At 58.1% G+C, this 14,414-nt stretch overlaps 1 protein-coding gene across 14 annotated transcripts in view; it reads right to left on the reverse strand.

The window, feature by feature from the left end:
• Positions 1-14,414, reverse strand: part of BCOR (BCL6 corepressor) — a 113,053-nt gene that overhangs the window by 23,993 nt on the left and 74,646 nt on the right. For 11 of the 14 annotated variants that reach the window (XM_070066658.1, XM_051827015.2, XM_051827017.2 and 8 more), the window contains exon 2: positions 725-850. In XM_070066658.1, coding sequence (XP_069922759.1) covers positions 725-810 — 86 coding nt within the window. In that variant the 5' untranslated portion in view covers positions 811-850. Of the gene's footprint in view, positions 1-724; positions 851-10,137; positions 10,199-12,164; positions 12,298-14,414 lie in introns of those variants that run through there. The other 3 variants (XM_017349833.3, XM_051827014.2, XM_051827016.2) reach the window with 3 other exon arrangements.

Here is a 14,414-nt window from a genome sequence, read left to right on the forward strand (position 1 = left end):
TCCAAAATGGGTTGCCATGGTGATAATGAAGTCATATTTGACTGCCTTTATCAAAATGACGGGGGGGGGGTACACACTACTATCATACAAATGTCAGCTGCTCCAGGCTGCAGAGGAAGCTGCACATCTGTGCCAGGCTGCTGCGGCTGCCCTGGGACTTGTTATCAGAGAGCGTCGATAAAGACGGCGCTTGGTGCCAACTTCCAAATCCCCAGGATACAATCGCTGACAAGCAGCGGAGGAAAAGTTTCATCATTACCCCAAAGAGCGGCTTCAATCATCTGCGGCTTGCTTGCTCTACTCCCCCCACCACTCCGCGCCCCCACTCCACAAGCGCTGCAGAGCCGGCGGCGGTGCGAGAAGGGACCAGACACCCTGGGCTTGCGTGGAGAGAAGGGTGGCTAGCTCCCCCGCTTATTACTGAGCAAACTATTTGTTTTAAAAGCACATCGAATGCAGATCCACCTGGGCCCACACTCCTGACATTTAGAGTTAAAGCAGCATATAGACTGGGATTAATTCTCCTTCATAAATATGAAATAATAAATTAAGCACGAAAGTGCACTGAAAGGCCGCTTTAGGGGCTAATCTTTTAAAGGGCGGCGATGCTTCGCTGAGCCAGGGTGCCTGTTAAACCTGTAAATCAAGGGCCGCCAGCTAGCAGGGGCTCCTTCTCCCCCACCCCTCGGGGCCCTGCTGGCCGTGGAAAGGTGGGCACATTTACCTGTCTTCGCTGGTCCCACACATGCGGACCCGCTCGCTGCTCATCCAGCTGTGAACGTTTCCATACAGGGGGGTTGCTGAGAGCATGTCTCCTTCTTGGATGGCAGCTTTGCGTTAAGCGTCTATTCTGTTTCAAAAAGAAAGAAGGGGGGGGGGAGACAAAACCCACGAGGTTGAATAAAGGAGAGCTGTGAACAGCCAACTAGGCAATTCGTCCCAGACACAGCCTCAGGAAGGCACACGGGGCTTGAGGGCCCACAGGTGTGCAGTACACACCTGCCCCCCACACCCTACAGCAGGTGCACAATGCAGCTTCCTTGGCTGGTGGGGGGGGGGGGCGGTGTTTTAAAGCCAAACCCGCAGCCCATCCAAGTCACAGCACACAGCCTTTGAAGTGCTTAGTGGCCAAGGAGAAAGCCACTCATCCTTGTCCCTCGTCAAAGGGGAGACAGACTTTATTCGGCGGGGAGAATGGGTGGCCACAGTCAGTCCAGGGACCTCTGCCACAGGGCAGTGGGTTGCTGGCAAAGAGGCACCCACTGCGGCGCGTCCAGGGCTCAGACTACAACGCGCTTCCAAGGCTGAATTGCCAAGGCTGCTGTCCGTGCAACTTCCAGATAGAGGGTGGGAAGAAAAAAAAACCGCACAAAACAACAAAAAAAGAGTCGGTGGGCTGCTGAGCTGCCCCACTCGGGGCCTAGACGAGATTAAGCACCTTCCCCGGGTAGTTTTGCCTGGGTGGTTTTGCCTGGGAGCTGCAGAGGGAGGTGGCTGAGTAATTCAATGACGCCTGCTCGCTGGGGACAAGAAATCATTAGCGAGCAGAGCAAGTGTTAGCAGCCCAGGCTGATGGGCTCAGAGCCGGAGCAGGCAAAAGCCACCCATTTCCCAGCTCCTGGGAGGGGGGAGGCTGCGGAGGCAGAGGAGCCCAGACCACCTCCCCCCCCCTTACCTTCCCTGCCCACCACCCCCACCCACATCACATTCTAGTTTGCTGCATGAGTGAAGGGTCAGGACAAGCTGCATTTTATTAACAGGATTATCACGGCGCGTGATTTATCCTCGTGCAGGATTTTAATTGCTCTTTGGAGGGTGAGCCGTTTCTTTTGACTGCGCTTCAGCCCATATCCTGCTGTTAAATGCTGGGTTAATAAGTAGGGGAGCCTTTAATGCCTGGGACCCATGGCCCTTGGCAACTCTCTGCTCACAAACACATCTCCTGGCTCCCCTGGCCGGGATCTGGCCGCGGCATTTTTCCACGGGACCCAACCCGGCGAGGAGTGTGAAATAATCGGCGAGCGGATCATCAGGGGAACTTGTCTTTCTCCTCCCTCACACACCCACCCACACAGTTTCCGAAAGCCCAAATGTTCCCGAAGTCGACACATTTCCTTTGTTAGCAGGGAAAAAAAAAATATGCAAATGCTTGCTTTTACACTTTAGCAGACTGGCGGGTCGCTGGGTTGGAGACAACCAGGCCGTGGCAGGGAGGGACTCTTCGCTGAGAGTGACTGCGGGTGGGGGGTCGGGTCGGGGTCGGGAAGCACCTGGGAGCACTGAGGCCTCTCTAGGTCTTGGGTCCACCCGCACCACCCCCCTCCGCCGCCGCCGCCGCAGCCCCCAACCGTAGAACACCGGCTGTTAATGAAAATCCACATGCCCAGAGACACCACGCACAGTTAGAGCTCAACAATGAAACTGGAAGAGCCGGAAGGGGGCCGGGGAAGAGGCAGTAATCTGCATGAGGCGTGCTGGGCTCGGAAAAGTCTGCAGACACACAGAGGGCTTTCCAGGGGGGCTGGCCAGGGCGCCCCAAAGGCTGCCTCGGGCGTGGGGGAAGGGGCTGTTCTTCCATCAAACAAATACCCAAGGCAAGTGGAGAAGGCCACACCACGAGGCACCATCAACGAGTGCGCCCTCCCCAGCCCCTGCCACCCCCCTAACAGAGGAAGACCTGCAGGGTCGCCTCAGACAAGGTGGAGCTTCAGCCCTTGGTGCTGTGTCCTGGTTATTGGGTGGCAGCCGCGAGGCCACACCACGTCATTCCATCCAACTACCAAGCAAAGAAATGAGGCTCGAAGAAGCAGGTGCCTAAGAAACTGCGAGCTTCCGGCCGCATGGTTCTCACATCCTAGCCTCCCCTTCAAGCAAGCTGCCTCCCACACGCCTCCTTTAGTAGCCACCTGGTGAAAAAGGACCTCCTGGGACCTTGCACAATCACCCTAACCCAGTCCCCGGCTCCCTCGCAGAGGCGCCGGGGACTAGGTGGAAAGGCGGATGGAGTGGAGTGGCACCCGGGACCATCGGGTGCTAGCCCGGCCTTCGCCCTTTGGGGCCTTCCCTAGTCCTGCTGCACAGGTCAATGAGAGCAGCCATCAGAAAGAAGAGCCGCGACACGCACAGGGTCAGCTGGAGAGTTGTGGCCAGGAGCACGGCTCAGTGTCATCTGTGTGTTTGGGGAGCAGGAAGGGGGCTGGGGCACCAGGAGGCTGCTGTGGACTACACACACACTCACACACACACACTCACACACTTATAATCTTTAGCTGCCCCATGAACTTTTTGTGAACTGTTTAAAAGTGGAGGTCTGTTGAACAAACAGCGGCGCCACTGCCAGCCATAATTTCATTGCAACAAGCTAAAGACTTTTAACTCTTCAGGTTCCTGGCCAGCCACGGAGCCAATGAAGAATGGCCTTGCCTGGCAGGAAGCCCTTCTCCAGGGTGACAAACAATAGCAGCCCAAACCCCACCCCACCCCCACCCTGCGGCAGGGCAGCAGCAAACACCCAAGCACTAAGCCTACTTCCACGGAAGCCACTACCATGACCCCGCCCCCGCCCCTGCACTGGGATGGAGACTGAAGGAGCCACCGGGGTGAGACACAAAAAGGCAGAGGTACGGCACACTCCTCTCTTACCCCACTTCCAGAAGCTGCGGTTGAAAGAGCCCACCCCAGCCCCAGCCCCAGCCCCAGCCCCAGCCCAGCCATGGCACACAGGCAAATGAGCTGATTGCCAGGACAAACAGCAGCAAGGCGCTTTGCTGCCATGCAGGGGGCTCGCTTAGCCCTGATTTTCAGCAGGCCTCTTCTTCCCTGTGCAGGCTGCACGGCTGCAAGTGCCAAAGCGTGTGAAGTCACTCATGAAAGGCACTTTACAAGCACCAACCTGTCTCCAGCGTGAGCTGCTAAGCTGCACCTTGGCTCCGGGTCCTGACCCTTCTCGCCAGTAGTGGAGACCAGGGGACAAGGAGGAGGCGGATCGGGATGGAGGGGAGGATGGCTGAGCAGAGACAGGCCAGGCACGGAGGGTGTCTGGTTTCTCCAGCACAGACTGGGAAGCTGCACAGGCTGCCTGCTGGAACACCCAGTTCCGGGGGAGAGCCCTGGCTCGCAGGCACGCCGCGTGGTCTCCCGTCTCGGGCCACTGCTGCTAATAGAAAGCGGAGAACTTGGGTCAGCGTGCACACACTTGGAGCAGGCATTTGCTCCAGAGCCAAGGGTTCTGACTAGAGTGCCTGCACTTGGCCTGCACGCAGCGAAAAAGGCCTGATGGGTACAAAGGGGTCCCAGGAGCCAGGGTTAGGAGGCAAAACCCTGGCCACTGCTGCCCCGCCCCCGAAAGGACACCATTCCGGGCTGCGGGAAAGGACAGGCCACTCGCTGTTCCTCTCCAGGGCATTTTCTCCCAGCGACTGGCATGGGAGGGACAGCGGCCAGCACTGGGGCCCGCGTGGCCCTTTTCTTTCCTAACACGCTGGCTCGGGCTGCACCAGGCCAACCTCGCGTTGCCTCTGCCCTCGACCATTTACAGCTGCCAGCCCATCACAGCCCCCTGAAATCAGACCAAAGCCTCCTGGTGTGGTTCTGCCTCACCCAGGCGCCCCTCGTCCACAGCCAGCCGGCGGCCAGAAGGCCTGGAGAAGTTTGCAGGGACTTCCGGCTCGGGAGGCCCCCGTGGGCATCAGCGACCCTTGCCACCACAGCCTGCCCGGTCCCCAGCCTCCCGCACGGTGTGTCTCTGGGCAGGTGGCCGAACCTCTCCAGCCTTAGTCCCCTCTGTAAATATTTGGCACTGTGTTTTCCAGAGGATTAAGCTGCACTATGGACTTGAGTTTTGCCTGGCAATAGCTGGTGCTGGCTATTTAAAAGCATCAGCCTCCACTAAACAGGCTTCAAACAAGTCCCTGCCAGTTCCCCTGAGGCAGGGGGGGGGGGGTGGGTGAGGCGCGGGTTTGAGGCAAGCAAGGGGGAGGGGGATGACCTGCAGTGCTGCCCCAAGCTAAGGGGGGAGCTTCAGCAGACTGGGTCACAGCCGCACTGTGTGCCTGGTGTCAAGGGAGGGAGGGGTGAAGCCTTCCTATTTTTAGAATATTGGGGGAGGGGCTCCTTGGGAGTGGGAGGAGGAAAAGCTGTCTGGGATGTACAGCCTGGGGCAAGTCTTCCTGGGCTGCTGCTTCGGCTGTGATGTGACTGAGGAGCAGGGGACCCCAATGCCGCCCCCAGGTCCTGGGCAGCCAGCGGTGTGCCCCAGGAAAGTGGCTGCCCTGGCTACTTCCTCCACCAGCTCCTCCACCCCCCACACCGGTATCAAAAGGGTTTGGCAGGGAGTAGGAGGAGTGACCCAGTAGGGCACGGGTGCTGTCTCTAGGTACACTCCTAGGGTAGCATTAGTCTCTGGGGGCGTCCCCACCCACCCCCCAAATTTTGCATTAGTAACAGGCTGAGTGGGGGCGCCAGAAGGGAGGGGCTAGGAAACTTGCCCAGCTCTGACCTTTAAGCGCCCAGAACCCTCCTTGCCTCTCCCCGGGTCGCCTAGGTCAGAAGGCAGAGCCACCCGGGTCGGGAGTGAACTTGGCCCTGGGCAGCGGGAAGGGGGGGGGGAGGGGGGCCCTTCCCAGCGACGCAGCCCGAGCGAGTGCCACGCCGAGCGCTATCGGTAGGCAACAAAGGGATTTTTCCCCCACCACACACACACACACACACACACACACACACACTCGTGCGGCTCCTCCGCCAAGGACGCTGCGCGGGGCGCGCCGCGGCGCACACCCACGCCCTCGCGACGCGCCCCCGCCAGCCTTCCAGGAACTCCAGCAGTCCTCCCCACCTCCCCAGTCCCCGACCCTAGTTAACCCCTCGGACCCTGCGACCCAGCGCGCGGCTCGGTGGTCCCCCTTCCGGAGCTAGCGCGGAACCTTCTGTCCTGCCACACTCCGACAAGCAGAAACTTTGGGTGGGGGCGGGGAGGCACCAGGAGAACCAGAGACCTCCCGGGAAATGCCCGCGAACCCACCGCGCATCGGCGCTGCAGCCCCCCCACTCCCTGCTGTCACTCAGGGATCCCTTGGGATCAGAAAGGCGCGTTGCTCGTCTGCACGCTTCCCCTGGAAGGATGTGAGCCAAACGGAATGGGGGAGGAGCGTGGCCCCGGAGGTTCCACAGAGGGGGCGCAGCAGCAGGAATCAACCGAGGGTAGCTGCCTCGCGTGGACGCGCGCGCGTGCACACACACACCCTCCCCCTCCCCCAGGGTCAGGTGTGCCGGCCTATTCAGGCCATGGCGTTGGCTTTTTGTTCCTTTCACTTTCCCCCAGTGGTTATGCCACACCAGAAATCAGGGAACCACGTGCGCATTCTAGAGGGGGTGGATTTGTAAACAGGTGTCCCGAAACAGGAGGCCACCCAGTAGCAAAAACCTATTACTCTCCTCTCCTCCCCACCCCCCAACAACACAGGCCCTGCCCTCTATAATCCCGGCGGCTCTGGGGCCCTGTTTGGAGTCTACACAACCCAGTAGCAAATGTAGAAGAAACGGTCTACACCACACCTCTAAAAACCCGTGTCTGCACTTCCAGCTCCGCCAGGGCTTTGCAGGAATAAAACGCATTTTAATGTCCCCTCTCAACAGAAGCCAGCAACCTCTACCATAAGGCTAACAACAGCTAGCATTAGTATACCCAGGAACCACAAAAGAACTTTTAGTGCACAAAAGATGTACAAAATGCAGGGGTCCCAAGAGCCACATGAGTCCCCCCACCCCGACTGTGCGGAACCTAGGCATGAGTTCCTAGGAGAGAGTTTCAGCAAAGCTGAGGTTGAGGGTGAGTGGAAGGGAGTGCCTACTGCACCTTCTCTACAAGGAACAATAGAAATCCCAGGAAGCGAAAACAAAGCCGAGCCGTGGGGCAACTGCGGGCTAGGTGGGGGCCCCTGAATTTTTGTAGCTGTTCAGAGCTTAATTACTCCTCCTTGATCCGTGGGACCAGACACGACACCGCCAAGGTTAAAATGCCCCGAACAGCGCCGAGCAGATGTGAGCGCGAGCTGGCAGACGCGCAAATGAGGCCTGCCTCGGAGCACGATAACAAGTGACTAATACATTGCATATCGTTGAAAGAAAATTATTTTTCTCTAATTTGCATTTGCTTGGGGGAAAAAAAAAGCCAACCCAAGTCCCTCCTCACAAGCACGAGTCTAATCCTGGAAATACGGCCCGGCTGCTTTAAGAGAGCTGGAAGGAGGGAAAGACTGCCAGTGTTTTGGCGTTGCGGGCTTGTTTATCTTTCCGCCTTTCCTCCAAGGCGAAACTCGTTTTGCAAGCAACATTCCTACAGAAAATGGCACACGTCATAAAAAGAGACCAATTTATAGAACTGGCACCGAAGTTCATGTATCACTCCAGAAGCATCTCCCGGCTCCCCCATACGGAACCCAACTCAAAGTAGAAGTCCAGAGAAACATTTGCAGATATCCTGTGGGCCGTGCACCCAGGGGCCCAAGTCACAGCCGAACAATGTCACACGTACAATGAAGTCAGCATTGAACGAGCCTTCAAACCCCAGGGTGGACCAAGTGGCCAGGCCTGCAGGGTTTCAACCTGGGAATTCCTGGCCGGGTAGGGGGTGGGGGAGCTGGCAGAGTTTTCACACCCAGCTTACCTCCCCCCCATCAGCCCCAGGTCAGGTCCCAGGTTCCTGGGCAGGCATTTGCAGGACGCTATCTGCCTCCTACCCTGGCACCTCCCTGTGGGGCCTGGCAGGGTACCAGGAGCTCTGAGAAGGCCTGTGGCTGTGGGCATCTAGTTGACGCCGCAGGGCTGCACCCTCCTCTCCCTGGGGCCCCTGCAGCTACACACTTGCATGTTCGTGTCTGGGAAGGTGTCTGAGTGACCAGGGCCTTCATTCAGCGCCTCTGTGGATTTCCAAGTGAGCCTTAGCCTTCAGGGACCAGCCTTAGCCTGCTTGGGGCTCAAAGTTATTCCCTTTGCCCACCCCACCCCAGCCCCCATATTTAAAAAACCCAGCCATAAGCCAGCTCAGGACCCAGGTCCCCAGATCTGTGGCCAAACTCGGGCAGCTGGTGCCACTCGCGCCCTCGCGGGCCTTATTCGGCTACCTCTGCCTGGCAAGTTCCTTAAAAACCACAACAGAGAAAAGCGGCCCGAGCTGGCGCCCCAGTCCGGGGAAGTCACGAAGGTGTGTGCTGGGGGCGGGCTGCGGGAGGAAGCGCTGGCCAGCAAGCGCCGGCCCCCTCTGCAGCTCCTCGGCGGGCTTGCATAGTGCGCGCTTTGTGTAAGCGCTGAGGAGGCGCAGCGCTGCTCGCGCGCCAACAGCTGTCACATTATTTGCACTCGCTGTAAACAGCCTTCACATTCCCCCCTTACCACATAGTTAAAGCCAGACTAACAATCCACAGTTAGAGATCAAACCAACAACAGCAGCATTGTGTCTGCCTTCGCTGCCTTCGCACCAAGCCCAGCAGCTGGCAGGTTTCTCCGGAACAAGGGACCCCCGGCACCCCCCCACCCCCACCCCTCCAGGCTCCAGCCAAGGCTAGCCAAGGAAGCATGCGGGTTGTCAGTGTTGTTGCAAGAGAGCACCGCCATTTCGCAGAAATGTCTGCGTGGTTCATCAGGCCCTCTCCCCGTCTGCTCCTCCTGGTAGCTCGGGGAAGCGGGCCGTGGGAGGGAAGGAAGGTGCTTCGGGCTCCCGGGGTGGGCTTGCACGCTTAGCAGTGGGGGCTGGCCCATGCTGGCCAGGCTGGGCCTGGGACGGGGAGGCGCATGGCTCTCCCTCCTGCCATGTCACAGGGAGGCAGCCCGCAGCACAACGCCTCTGGTCTTTCAGAAATTGCCCAACTCACTGAATACTTCCTGGTCGCCCCAGTGATCAAAACGTCTCCTTTATGATTTTTGGTTAAGTTGAACATTTCCATAATCGTCATTATTAGCGCAAATTACACGCCTAATCGGTCCTTAAATAGATTTTAATTAAATAATCATACAAGGCTCATTTTATGACTTAAGAAAGGCATTACTTTTCGTTATAAACTTTCCACCAGGATACACGATCACCATAGCCGACAAATACTTCCTCTGAAAATCACCAACAGCCACTGGGCAGGGCATCCCGGAATGCCCTGATTCACCTGCTGGAATGGACGCGGGAGAGCAGGCATCCGCCAGCCACACCACTTGCCTCCTAGGATGGGACAGGGGCCTCTTCCTCCCAAGTGCTACTGTGCTCTTCTCTTGGCCCAGCAGAAATCCACCCCACCCCGCCACTTCTCCTGACCCATCTGAGTGCCTCCCCCGCCCCCCAGCCCTAGTGCAAAGCAGACAGACTGTGCTTGTGAAATGCTGTTAATAAAACCACAAGCACAAAGGACGGAGGCTCTGGGTGCATGGGTGTTTTGACTGCAAATGCCTTGGCACTTGCCGTGTGTTTATGGGAGGGCGACAACTCCAGGATTTACATGCTTTGGACATTTCTGTACTTCATTTATTCTTTCCTCACTGACGTAGGCCTCGAGCTATTTCAAGTTTGCATTTGTACCCAACTATGAAACGCCTAGGAGTTTCTCCAGTTCGACCAAGTTTTAAGTCAGACCCAAGGCTGGAACACACTCTCTCAGACTTGTCCAACTCCATCCCCAGCCAAAAACAAACAGGCTCGCCCCCCCACCACCACCTTCACCCCCTCCACTCCCCACCCCGCCCTGGAGGGCCCCCGCAGGGCAAAGGTGAAGGCGTCTGGGGATTCCAGGCCAGGCCAGGCTGCTGTGCACACTGGCAATCAGCTCGCAGGTAAGTGCGCCCTGTCCATACACCTCCTCAAAAAATACTGAGCTAAAATGGAGGGGGGGGGGGAGGCTCCTGGCCTGAGAAAACCCGCTGTCCGCAAAAACAATGTCAGCATAGGCTCTGAGCATTCTTTCGACAAGGACCAAGGCTTCATGCCTACTGAAGCTCTGGCAAGCACAAAGGCTTTTAGGGAAAGAAGGGAAAAAGGTGGTGGTGGGGGGGAACGCCTGTTTCAGAGCAGGCATCCCCTGAGAGTCAGGAACCAAGTGTAGCTTCAATCAAAGGCTGACTTCCCCTCTGGGAGTCCGGCAGGAAACCTGGTCACAGTACCTTACTACCGGCCTGGATCCATACAGGTCTGGTTTTCTTCTCATGCTAGTAATTTTTTTTTCTAAAAAAAAAATACATATCGATATAAAAGAAGCAATCCCTGGCAGACTTCACTGGAAACCACACTGGGTCCCCTCCAAACATCCGGAATTAATCCCTATCTAGCAAACCACAGCACCTCTGGCCTCTGAGCCGGCCACCCCTCACCACCTCCAACCAGGTCTCTCCCCTCTAGCTGCTGCTCTTCCCGCCACCCTCCCCGAATAATGAGGGGCAGACTTGCCCAGCAGCGCCTAGATACTGGTTCTGGAATCCATCCCTAGCCATATCAAGATCCCGTAGCAGGTCCTTTCATATGGAATCTTTTAAAGGGCAGGAACTGTAACAAAGGGAAGGAGGAACCCACGGGGCTACCCGGAGCAAAACCCTCAGAGGGAAACTCTCTTCTGTGCCCTGGGTCCCAGGACACTGGGAGGTCTGGGTGAGGGGGGGAGTCCCCAGAAAGTACCAGGAGCAGCAAAGATGGAGGAGCAGCCCACAGCAACATGAGCAGCCATTCAAAGTAATTATTAATCCTCGGGGCCTACTATGTGCCAAGTATTCTTCTTTGATCCTAAAGGTGGATAATTATTCCCAGTCTTACAAATGAAGAAACTTACTGAGGCTCGGAGGCCATAAATAACTTGCCCCCAAGGTCACACAGCTAGTAAAAATGGGCCACGGTCAAACTCAGTCCTGGAGTTGCGGAGAGGAGCCAATCATTGGGCTAATTGTGCCATTGGAAATTCGGATTTTCACAGGCCATCTCCTCCAGGAAGCTGCCGAAAGCTCTCTTAGGCTTCGGGCACCCCCAAATATAGGGGTAATGTTTGGCACCCATCCTATCCCAGTCCACAGTCCACAGTGAGGCTTCAACCCGGCTCCTCCTACATCCAAGAATCTCTTGGTACCTTGAGAATCTTTCCCAATCTCCCCTACAGCCTACAAGTCTCTCCTCTGGGACACATCCTGATCTGAGTGAGGCCAATGCCCCCCCCCCCCCCAAGGCTGCACTTTGCGCAGGGCAGGACGGGTAGGGTAGGTGGCTGTGCTGCTCTCAGCCCTGCAGGGAAAGCGCTGACTCCTGGCACCAGGGACTGGGCTTGCCACCCTAGTTTTGCCACATAAAGCAATAAATCAAATTATCTAGATAGACCAAAAGCCCTTTGGAAGGAGCTCCTAGAGTTCAAACGGAAAACCCCAGAGACCAAAGTGAGGTGGGAAAGAGAATTCAGAGGGAAATCATTTGCAAGATGCCCAGTCCCCCCTCCACTATGCGAGTGTCAAGCCTCCCCCGCCCCGCCCCAGGGAGCCAAGCCGCAGGCGAGTTGGGGGATGGGTATCTTCCTCTCCCCCCCCCAGCCTTTCCTCCCACAAGCTCGCGGCGCCAAACCTCAGTGCCCAACATCCCCTCTGCACCCTAGGCACCATTTCCAGGTCTGCCCCGGGCTTTGAGATGCTCTAGGGACACCACGCATACACTCTGGGCCAGGCTCCAGTGCCAAGGACGCCCTGCAGCTGGGCTCGCTGAGGACGGGCACCGGACACTCTAACGTCCCTGAACCGGTTGCTTCCCCCCCACTCCTCCCCGGCACATCGTCCGGACGTGCGAAGAAATGGCTTCGAGACGCTACCGGGCAGGCAAGGAGGGATCGAGGGACGCCGGCGGCGCCGGCCGCTCACCCGGTTCGCCAGCCGAGCACGCCCCCGCGGCCCGGCCGGCCCTGGCTCCGGGCCAGCCCTCCGCAAGTGGCTTGCTTTCTTTTTAAACTTTCCGGCCTCCGCGAGCGGCCAGAGTTTTCCAGCTCTACTCCCCCACCCCCACCCCCACCCGCCCCAGCGCCAGCGCCAGCTCCGGGCGGACTTAGCAACCCCTCTGGGGGAGACGCCCCCCACCCCCACCCCCACGCCGGGCACCGCTAGACTGCGGCGGGAGCAGACGCCTTCCCCCGCCTCTCCCCCCCCCCTCCCCCGCCAACTTGGGCCACCTGGATTGGGCGGCATCCCGAAACGCTCGCCGTCCAGCAGAGCCTGGGGCCGTCACGTCCGGAGAGGAACACTCCCGCAGCCCCAACTGTAACGGTCGGTCGGGGCCTGACTGCCGAACGCGTACAATGAGCTCGAACCTTTGGCGCGCGCTCGGGACGGCCCAAGGCTTCGGGAGGGGTGGTTGGGGGGGGGGGCGAGAGCGAGCGAGCAAGGCGGGAAGGGGAAAGGGTTGCTTTCTTTTCTTTTTTTTTTTTTTTAACTCTTCACATACAAGAGGTTTCGTTGTCCCTGGCATGATTCCGAGTGCCCAGACAGAACAATAGAAATGGGGGGTGCCGGATATGGTGCAGGAAGACCCCTATAACCCTATAACCCTCCCCTCCCCTTCGCATTCACTATCAAGCACCTTTAAGACCCCGGTGCCTTCAATGCAGTAAGTGGGTTCTTTTTTTATATATATATAACTTTTCCCCCTAAACCTGTCACCTTCGGCACACTGCGAAATCACAAGAGCAAAGATCGCTCCCCAAGTTGTGACCTCACGAAGCTCTCGGGTCTCTCACCTGCTCTGCCCCTGGCACCGTGACCTGACTCACTGCCCCTCCCCCAACCGTTCCCCTGCTTTGCACCTAGACAATAAATTTAGTTTAATTTAGCTTCCGGTCTTTAATTTTAGCAGGTCTCCTTTTTGCATGCAAATCAATATGGCAATTACCATCTAAAAGCTCGCCCAGCCCCGGGTCAATGTAAATTGATCATTGTCCGCCTTCCACAAAATAACACCGGGAGTCTGTGGTGCATAATGAGATTATACTGGAAACTGTCTTTTAGATCACAAATTATATTTTATGCTGTCAGGATCTTCTCCTAGCGGACTTCCCCGCTTGTCTAATCGTGGGGAGCCGGGTCCGTGGGTACTAGCCAAGGAGACACGGCTCTGTAAAACAACCCCCGTTTCTGAGACCCAGGGAAGTGACCTAGCAAACATCGCAGAAAAGCCCCGTTAATGAACTCCGACGCAACAAAAAGCTCTCCCTTCGTGAAAACACGTTTGAGGGTAACCACGCAAAGCCGTCGGGCAGGGCGGAGACTGGTGGACACTCTGGCCAAGTGTTCGCGATGGACGCGGCGCGGCGACCACGGAGACGGGCGGACGGAGGCCCCTTCCGCCAGTCCCGGCGGCTGCCCCCTCCCGCCTCTGCCACCTAGGCCTCAGCAGCACGGCCGGCTCGGCAAACAGGCGGAATGCCGTCGGCCATAAACGCTGGCAAAGACCCAGGCCCCATCCGATGCAAGGAAGAAGGTCCTCCCCTCGCCGAGGGCGCTTCTCTCCCGCTCCTCGGCGGCCCCCAGGGCACGGGTGTGACCCCGGGACCTAACAAAAGCCTTTCTTCGCTCTTTTAGGCCTCGGGCGAGCGGGGGAGGGGTGGGGCGCGGCGGCCGACGAGGACTCCTGCTGCCCTCCGCCCTGCCGCGCCTCGCTGGGCCGGCTGGGCCCAGCGCCCTCGAGGAAACCACACCACGGTGGCCTCGCCAGGGCTGCCGGGCGCTCCCGAGGACCGTCCTGGGGTTGGGCCGGCCCTGCGGCCTTGCGAGCCTGCGAGCCTCCCGCCCGGCCTACGGCCCAGCCCTGCCCCGCCCGGCCCGGCGCGGGCTCCACCCAAGTGCGGTCTTCCCAATAAAAGCTGGAATTCCCGGCTGGGCTTAAACAAAGAGGGACCGCGGCAAATCGACGCCGCGGGCAAACCAAACCCTAGCTGGAGTTTACGTGCGCGTCAGGGGTCGCCCAGGAGCCTGCTAATCCACCCTAGGGAAGCCGTCCTGGGCCCTGGCCCCCGGCCCCGGGCCCCGGCACGGTGTCCTCCAGAAAAAAAAAAAAGAAAAGAAAAAAAACATGAAAACACATCCAAATGAAAGCCTGCCTCCCTCCCTCCCCTTATTCCTCCCAGAGTCCATACTTCTTTTAGTTCTGTCTTCCGCAGCCCGCTAGGCCCCGCCAGACCAGCAAACGGGACCCCTTCTGGGGTCTGCACTCCTTCCTCCCCGTCCCAAAATAGAAAGCTACTCCTCCACACCACCAAAACCCGCTCTGCAGGTCAAGAACTCAAAACCTCTCCAGGAATCCTCCTACCTGCTCAGCAGACATTTCCCTACCCCAGCCTCGCAGCCAGGTGACCCTAGCTAGGTAGGTGGCTTTGCCCCTCCCTCCCGTTCCTTGAGGCCAGAGGTCCAGCCCGTGGTAAGTGAGC

The sequence above is a fragment of the Oryctolagus cuniculus genome, chromosome X (assembly GCF_964237555.1).
Source record: "Oryctolagus cuniculus chromosome X, mOryCun1.1, whole genome shotgun sequence".
NCBI lineage: Eukaryota > Metazoa > Chordata > Mammalia > Lagomorpha > Leporidae > Oryctolagus > Oryctolagus cuniculus.